Below are 8,884 nucleotides of genomic sequence, written 5' to 3'. Positions count from 1 at the left end.
AGATACACCCAACCAGCACACACACATACACTAGAATTTAGCGATAACATAATGCGGGCAACTGATTTATGCTGAAACAGTGAGAATAAGCGAGAGGAGGGAGAGCATGAGATGGATGATCAAGCCGGAAGTAAGGTTTTAAGAAAGAAGAGGAGTGTAACAGATGCATTTAACAGTAACAACAACAGCGATCGCTGACAGGTAGGGCATATGAAAGGTAGACAAAAGAGAGACAGAGAAGAGCAAGGGTGGAAGGGAGAACTGCAAACTGCGATTTATTTAGGGATGTGTCTCTGTGTGCGCGCGCTCATAATGCACGTGCATTTGTATGTGTATTGTGTGCCAGTCTGACCTCGTTGGCAAACTAAAAAAAAAAATAATTTAAAGAGCATGAAAATGTGTGGAACATGACAGAGCGAATGAAGGCGGAAAAAGAAGCCGCACCTAAAAAATCTATTACATCACTAGGGAAAATTGACATAAGTATTAGACATTTACATACACGCACACACAGAACCGCAAGCGTTTAAAGCGTACAAGTGTGTGCGTGAGTGAGCATGCTGAAAAACGGAAGCAAATTGAGCATTGAAAAATACACTCATTTTGACCCCTTAAACATGTAAAATCCAATCAAAAGAGATAAGATAGTGGGGAAAAAACATTATATGAACGACCACCAATGAAGGCTACATATTTCAGCTAGTCATTGTAATATAGAATATGTTGAAAATTAGAAATATTCATTGATTTGTCTAAAATGTACGAAATGAGCAAATAGGCTAGAAAGTGGCGTAATCACATACATATGTACATAAGTACTTGTTGCTATGAAACCAATATTTCTTATAAATAATGAAAACCTACAGTCAAAAGCGTATACCCGAAAGAAAGCCTACCAATTTAACATTTGTGGGAGAAAACTTAAGCTATGCCGAAACAAAAGTATAACTTGCGTAAACTACAAGTGCAAAAATGAGTTACAACTGCTCAAAACCCCTCGTAAAATGATAAAATATCCAAACTAAGTGAAATTTACGAACGAAGAGCGACATAAAAATACAATCTTAGCCCATGGCCGACTACAACTACAACTGCTAGAAACTTCTTTTCAAAGGAAAGAAAAATCATTGAAATTATTCCCCGAAAACGAGAGCGAGACGGAGAGCGGCCGGCGACAAAGCGACAAGTGAGCGTGCGGCGAATTCAAGAGCCAATACTCGCTCGCACTCGCTTGGTTAATTTGGCGTGGGGACGTCGACGTCGGCAGCGTAGCGAAGTTTGTTGAAATTTTCAATGTGTGACAACACGGTTCAGTCTGCCGCCAGCGCGGCCCGAAGCAGTGGTCTGTTACAAAAGTATATTACGATTTGCTGGCGAACACTCATCCACTGACTAACTCTCCCTCCCTCACCCTTTCGCTTTGTTCTCTGGCTGCCCCGCCGCTGTTAGCGCTTTCATGTTAACGCGCACTGTTAGAGGGCGAATTTGATGCGAAAGGATAAAGATTTGCCGCTGGGGCAGCGAAAAAGAGAGAAAAAACACATTGGGCGGCAAGTGGTGCACTTTCCATAGAAAAGTGCTCCAATGTGCCCATTGTAAACCAACGATACTTTTTTACTATGAATCGTTCCACACAGCTCTGGGCCAAGAAAAGTAACTAGGAGCAAAAGAAGCAGCCCCGCGTGATGTCAGACGTCAGCCCGCCCACAAAACACACTCGAAAGGATTGAAAAATGCAGACATTTTTGTTTGGTTTTTAGCAACTCTCTTTTTTTTTGGTTAATGTTTATTGGTTTCTTTTATGCACCGCTGAAATGTTAATAACAGCCCTCGTTACTGTTAAATGTTCACACTCTCCCTCTCTCAATTTTTTCTTTGCGGTTTCAATGAAAGTGAGCTACAAAGCTGCAAATCGAAATTCGTAATGATTTTGAATTGATTGGACTTTTTGGACGAGAATTAGGAAAGGCGTTTGATTCTTAGTTGGGTTGAACAAAGAAATATACAAATTAATAAAATATATGAAATTTATGCAAAACGAGTTATGAAATGAGAGCGAGAGCTAGAGGAACTGTGCGAGGGAGAGAGAGAGAGAGAGCAAGTTACATTATTTGCTTTGGCAATTTTTGGTTTTTTTTCGTACGATTTTCACTTAAAACTAGACTAGGCGTACAAGATGTATTAACTATAGATACCACAAAATACAACTAAAACGAAATTCGAAGGGGGTAAAGAAAGAAAAATCAAAAGGTAAAAGAATGAAATGAAAAAATTATCACCTTTTTTTGTGTAGTAGGTCGTCGTCTAGCTCTCCCTCCCTCACTCGTTCTCTTTTGTGGCTGTGTTGCTGTCGCCGCCGTTACTCGCTCTCCCGCCTGCTCAAACTCTATCGCTGCTGCGCTGTCTCTCTATTTATCTCTCTTTCTATCCCGTTGCCTTGCAGCGGAGCTCTGCTGCCGTCTCGCTTGCACTTGGGCTCCGCTGCTTTGCTTCAGCCGATGAATTCGCAGTTAACTTTTCGCTGCTCTCTGTGTCTCTTTCTGCTGCTGCTGCTTTTGTGGTTCTTATGTTTTTGTTTTCGATTCGGATTGTAGAATCTTTTTGATTTGCACACTTTTGGTTGATATTTCTTTAGGTTTTTCTTTGTTTTTTTTTTGGCTTGTGATCTGTTTTAGTTACAATTCTAAACTGAGACGGGGGAGGAAAACAATAATGAGGGGAGGGGTCGTCTAAATTTGGAGCAAGCAAGTCACACACAGCCAGGCGCGGCGGCGAATTCGGGCATATCGACTCGAGTTGCGGCGAGAGCGAACGCGGCGAACAACGGACAACACTGTGGCATTGGCAATGGCAGCGCTTGTCGCCCGCCTTCACTTTAGTGTGTGAGTCGCGATAAACGCGAGCGAAACGAGCGGCGCAACTGAAATCGCGTACCGACTGGCGCAGACACGCACACCACCACACAACAGCGCGTATACGTATACGGGCGAGAGAGCGCATGCTCTTCGCCACACACACGCGGTCAACGTTTTCTCCGCTTTGTGGCGCCGCGCAAGTTGTGTCGCAGCAGCAAACACGCAATAAAAGTTCAAAAACAGTTGAAGTATACCGCGACGCGAGTAAAAATCTTTCCTTCGACGTCGTCTCTGTTCGTTGTAGTAGTTGTTGTTGCTGCTACTGCCGCTGCTGCTTAACGTTTCTATAGTGTGTTCCGTTTCGCGAATTTTCATGTGCATTTATGTAGATATACATATATAGATATATATATATATATGACTGGCCAAAAGGTAAAACAACGGCAGCAAATAAAAACAGTATACAAATTGTTGTCAAATATAGTGGTAAAATAACCCCCGCCCGCGGTAGTTTGATCGCTTTTTGTTTAAATTAATCTGCATATCATGTTGTGCGGCGGCTGCATTTCATTTATTTTTCGATCGCTTAAGAACTTGCTTGCTCCAAAAGAATTAACTAAACAAAATATTATATCTGCGTTTCGGCGCTGCGTCGACGGCATTGTTATTTCGTTCGTACTGTTGTTAAGTGTGAGTAGTAGTAGTTGTTGTTGTTGTTTCGCTACCAGAGCTGAATAATGTAGTTGACCAAAAATTTTGAGAGCACAAGTCTGAGCACACACGATACGTCTTCTTCGTTTGGCCGTTTCACTTTGAGCAGCGTGACCGTGGTGCGTCGCTATAATATGGCCCGCGAGCCGTGTGCGTATGGCACTAACGCGTGCGGTAGAATGCCGCGGAAAATTACCAAAAAAAAAAATCCAAACCGAATACCATGTGGTTGAAACGAACTCGCGCGTGGTTTTGCTGCACTTTCCCGTTGAAATATATTTACCCTTTTGGTTATAAGACTTAAGGGTCTATATTTTGTGTAAATACACGCTTGGCAATGTTTTTGAAATGTAATATAAACAATTTTATGGTGCGCAGACAGCAGCGAAAATGTGCTGCAAAAATACCAACTCGCTGCCCACCAAAGACTCGAACCTTCTCTTGCAAATCAGCTGTGATGGATGGTTTGTTTTTTCCATTAAATTGGCACATTTATTTAAAATTGTTTATGCTACTACATGCATTTAGTTTAGGTAGTTTAATGGGACATTTAACTTTTACAGAGTGGCTAGAACATGTATGCATACAATATATACATATACAACAACTTGAATTGCAGATTCTCCACCGCTCTGGATATGCGACCAAAGTTTAAAATTCAAGGAGGCTCGACAGCCAGTTGCAAAATCAAGAGGCTATCGCATGGTGATTCCACCTGCACGAGCAAAGCGCGTGTGTGCTTATCGCAGGACGAGAGTGGCGTCATCTCCGGCGAGGAGCAACTGCATCATAATCATAGCCACAGAGTGAAGAGACCGAAAGCAGATGAAAGCTCAACGACAGAAGCAAGAATCGGAAGCAAAACTTCCAAAGTTATGGCACAGTAAGTAGACTGTAGATGAGACAAGAGGATGAGCACTTTAATCTAAACCGATTCGCAATTCTGGTTTAGATAAACCCGGAAAGGAGTTGAAATGGAAATTGCATACGACAGCTGTAAGCGGGCATTGCAACGCAAAAGAAAGAAGTTTAAAGAACTGAAAACCCCGTAGACTTCATGTAAGTTGCTAACAATAAGCTGCCTTTTTAGATGCACTAAAAAGAAAACTACTTTTGCTTATAGGAACCCAGGTGGAACAAATAATTTCAAGGACAAGGTGTTTTTGGGCTCAAAAGCGTGCAGATGACTTCTAAGAAGTTAGGAAAATATACAATATACAAATACATGATTTGCTCGGAAATAATCCAGAAATGAATGTACACTACTTATTAGTATTACCAAAAGATGAGTTTTCTCATCTCAGTTTTATAAAGGTCTTGGAAATCAGCCAATGACTACCTGCCATTTTCAAATGTACAAAGAAAACTTTACTTTTCGTTTTTTCATTTGGAAGACTTTTGTCGTTGACTTTTTCATTTTATTCGCCTGCATATTAAATATGTGTGTTAAATATACATTATAATAAATGATCGCTGTGTTTAAGCATCGATTAAAAAAGTTGAAGAACTGCACTTACTTGTTTTTTCGCTCTTGAGTTTTTGTTTTTAATTTTGGTTGCACTACTGTTCTGAAAAATTGAAAGTTCCTAATGAAATGTGTAGTTTACGAAGACTTATTTTTTGAAGTAAATACAGAGTGACCCTTACTCAGACCTTTGAAATATCCCATTTGATAAAATTCCCAATTTTAACTAATTAAATAACATAGAAACTTGGCAACTCTCAAGCCGGAAAACTGTTAAATAATCGCTGCTTCTGTTGATTTAAATTGATTTAAAAATGCAGGCTTTTAAATTGGTTTTGAGTTTTTGAAATGAGCTCATTTCAACACGTCAATTCTGGCTTTAAATTGGGTTGTTTTTTCCTTTATGTATTTTTGATTAACTACATATTTTTTTATAAGCAATAATAAAAAAAACATTTTTATCCCGGCCATAAACCAATAATTAAGCGGAGTTCCACACCCATGAGTATTATGTAGTATTTTTACAGTATATATGGTATATAAAACGGTCTGCCCGAAAACGGTCTGTCTAATCGTTTATTTGTCCCCTTTTTCCTTTTTCAATAATAATTGACGCGCCTCCGAGTTCCAATAATTTGTTTTGTAATTTTATCTTTCTCTCTGGATTCCCTATTCTTTCTTCCATTATTTGAGCATTATTTGTTATTCCTTATTCGCGTTTTCTCTTTCTCTCTCTTAGCAAAATTAAAGTAGAAAGGAACTGCCAAAAATTAAGGGGCTTCGAGATAATCTTCACTGATGGCTCAGTTTCGAACATCAAAGATGCCACGGCTGAAATACACAGAATAATTAAAAAACACTGGGACAAGGAATACGCAAAATTTGCAGCACAAACAGCGAGCATACTGCCCACTTTTCCCAGGCACATTAAAAAATCCCAATTGTAAGTTTAAATCTACAGAGATCGACATAATTAAAAGACTTCTTTCTTTCTACTTTGAATGAAATGAACGTTACAAACGATAACATGTGTGACCATGTAACGTTATCGATAATGTATGCCACTTCTTATACAACACTGCTAGGCAACACTTTCCAGCCCTGGAAAAATACCAAGACTGGTATATGTCTTAAAAACGAAAACATAAAAAAACATAAACGCTTGCCAAGACATAATAGATTTCCTACATTAAATTTAAATAAACATATAAATCTTTCCAACCTTAAGTCCTTGGCAATTATGTACGTGAAACGCGAGGTTGGCCAAATAATTCCACGACAATAACGGAGGTCGCGGTAACCTAAAAAACAAAATAAATAAATAAATAAATAAAATACATTAAAACGGAGAATCCCTGTCAGCTGTTGGTAGAACCGAAACGGATTAAAGGCGGAGAAACTGGCACTGAACCCATGGGCCAGCATGTATCCGGTGGCGTTTGTCTTGCTGCTCCTGGTTGCATTTAATGCCGGCGCGAATTTGGGACGCGATGACGAACGATTCCACGAGGAGCTAGTGGTTCGTCCATTGTCCGGCGACCATGTCAACACCTACTTTCAGTTCACCACGCGCTGGCACTACGGCGAAAAGGACAATCGTGAGTTTTTTCGCATCATTTCGATTTCAAAAATGGGGCGGGGATCACCCCCCACCGGCATCACTGAAGTACAGGCAACGCTCGATACAGCGAACTATCTTCGTTCTTTGCCCCATTGAAGCGTCATTAGAACTTCTGGTTAAGTGATTAAGTGCTTATAATTGTGTCTTCCATTTGCTCTTTCAGTTTACCACACCCAATTGACGCCGCGAGTAATTGCGGAGCTGTTGCAGCAGTTTGCGGTGAAGGAGCTGCACATTGGCCTGACCCAGGGACTGTGGCGCTACGAGACATGGGGCTATCCCATTGTGGAGGCAACCAGCGGTGCCGAGATGTGGGCGTGGTTCAGTGGCGCAAATCTGACCAACCGGGATGTGGATAGCCAGTGGAAGGCGTTGGCCAACGTGTTCTCGGGCGTGTTGTGCGCCTCGTTGAATTTCGTCGACAATACGAATAGCATTGCACCGAGGCACCTGATCCGTCCACAATTTATGCCAGCCAATGGCCAGAGATTCGTTCGCTACGCCACACTGCCGCGTGAGATCGTGTGCACGGAGAACCTGACGCCGTGGAAGAAACTACTGCCATGCGGCAGTGCCTCAGGCTTTGCCTCACTTCTCAACTCGGGTCATGTGCACAACACCAAGTACCATTCGCTGGGATTGAAGGTGCGCGTGCTCTGCGAGGATCACGATGAGGACAACTGCATTGTGGAGCTGACGCAGACGGCCAACTTGGTCTACGATCTCCGGCTGTTCGAGCTGAGCAACAATGATTTCTCGCTGCGCCGCCTGTTCGGCATGGGACTGAATGGCTACTGTGAGCTGGCCGAGAGCTCCAAGATCTATGTGCAGCGCAACGAGCTGGGCGAGCGCTATCAGCTGGTTCCGGAACCCGTGCACGAGGTGAAGACCACTCGTGGTGGGCATAGTGTCGTCTACTCCGTCTACGATATGCACGAGCAGTTCAAGGAGGCCGGCGAACGGCTGTTTAATGTTGCCTGGCTGGCGCCAAAGAGCGCAAATCGTCGTCGTAATCTGGCGAAGCCATCGCTGCCACCGGTGACGGTTCATCGTTATCTATTGGGGCACGGCCAGGAGCGCGGCAGGATCGTTACGGAGGTGACGAACTCGCACTACGACGCCCTGCCCATAATGCTGCAGGAGGTGATACCGTGGTATGTGCACGCCTATTTGCACACCCTTTCCATACGCCGCAAGCCGCAGCGGGTCAACGAATACGGACGCCAGCGATTGCCCTTCAAGCTGCTCCACTATACGCCCGGCAAGCAAAGGGAACTGCCGTCCCATTTGGAAATTGGCTTCATGCTGCCCGGCCAGACATCGGCGCTGATAAGCATCGATGTGGATTATCTGCTGCTCAAATGGCTGGAGTATCCGCCGGATGCGAATCACGGCCACTACATCGGCTCGGCCATTGTGTCCAGCCAACTGCCGATGGGCAGAAACTACAGCGCTCTGCCGCCGGAGGGGCATCTCTTCGAGCATTCGTTCAATGCGACCCGGCCGAGTTATGTGCTCAGTTTGCACACGGAAGCGCTGATTGTCTCGCTGCCCACGCCGGACTTCAGCATGCCGTACAATGTGATCTGTCTCGCGTGCACAGTGGTTGCCCTGGCCTTCGGACCCATACACAGTGTGGCCACCAAGATGATCATTGTCGGTCGTCAGACGTCGGCGCCGAAGAACTTTGTTAAGAAGATCTTCAACCAGATTTTCCGGCGCGGCAAGGCCGCCGAAGAGGCAGCTGCGGAGGGCGAAGGATTGCCAGCGGCAGGAGCAGCAGCATCGGATGCAACTGGAGTTGCGTCGGCGAGACCAGCGATATCGCCAGGCGGTCCATCGGGCGACCAGCCGCTGCTGGAGGATCTCGACGAGGAGGAGGAGGAGCAGGACTAGGAGATGATACACAAAAACAGCCACCGGGAGTCGTGATAAGCTCCCACTGATAGTATACCCGGGCAATTCCAATAAAGTGTATTACAAGGGTACAAAACCGGGTTGCAATTTTCGATTTTTAAGATTTTATCAAATTATTCGGCGGTGTTCAAAACCAGTATTTTCAGTTATGTTGCTAAGAAAATCAAAGAAATCGCCATGGGCATGGGATTCTATATATAGATATAGTTATCGAAATGTGTATAAACAATGTTAGAATGAGAATTGCAAAGTAATACTTTCAGCTGAGAAAGCTAACCAAATTTGTAACCAAATAAACAAAAAGTTAAAATGCAC

General features: G+C 43.5%; 2 protein-coding genes and 1 long non-coding RNA gene across 3 annotated transcripts; 2 read left to right on the top strand and 1 right to left on the bottom strand.

Moving 5' to 3' along the window:
- Nucleotides 1-1,742: 1,742 nt before the first annotated feature.
- Nucleotides 1,743-2,365, bottom strand: LOC116802001. Its single transcript, XR_004362402.1, has 2 exons — nt 2,280-2,365; nt 1,743-2,207 (listed from the first exon to the last, which is right to left on the bottom strand). It is a non-coding gene; the product is annotated as an uncharacterized LOC116802001 (long non-coding RNA).
- LOC6619801 lies at nt 2,206-5,078 on the top strand. Its single transcript, XM_032724761.1, has 4 exons — nt 2,206-3,885; nt 4,186-4,449; nt 4,519-4,625; nt 4,690-5,078. Exon 1 carries the CDS (start codon nt 2,999-3,001, stop codon nt 3,203-3,205), a length of 207 nt encoding a protein of 68 aa, XP_032580652.1. The 5' UTR covers nt 2,206-2,998; the 3' UTR covers nt 3,206-3,885; nt 4,186-4,449; nt 4,519-4,625; nt 4,690-5,078.
- A 1,059-nt stretch (nt 5,079-6,137) lies between these two features.
- On the top strand, nt 6,138-8,883 carry LOC6619800 (GPI transamidase component PIG-T). Its single transcript, XM_002043977.2, has 3 exons — nt 6,138-6,327; nt 6,394-6,629; nt 6,816-8,883. Exons 2-3 carry the CDS (start codon nt 6,455-6,457, stop codon nt 8,546-8,548), a joined length of 1,908 nt encoding a protein of 635 aa, XP_002044013.1. The 5' UTR covers nt 6,138-6,327; nt 6,394-6,454; the 3' UTR covers nt 8,549-8,883.
- Nucleotide 8,884: the final 1 nt, after the last annotated feature.

Source organism: Drosophila sechellia, chromosome X, assembly GCF_004382195.2.
Source record: "Drosophila sechellia strain sech25 chromosome X, ASM438219v1, whole genome shotgun sequence".
Lineage (NCBI taxonomy): Eukaryota > Metazoa > Arthropoda > Insecta > Diptera > Drosophilidae > Drosophila > Drosophila sechellia.
This window is presented reverse-complemented; position numbering and strand designations above follow the sequence as displayed.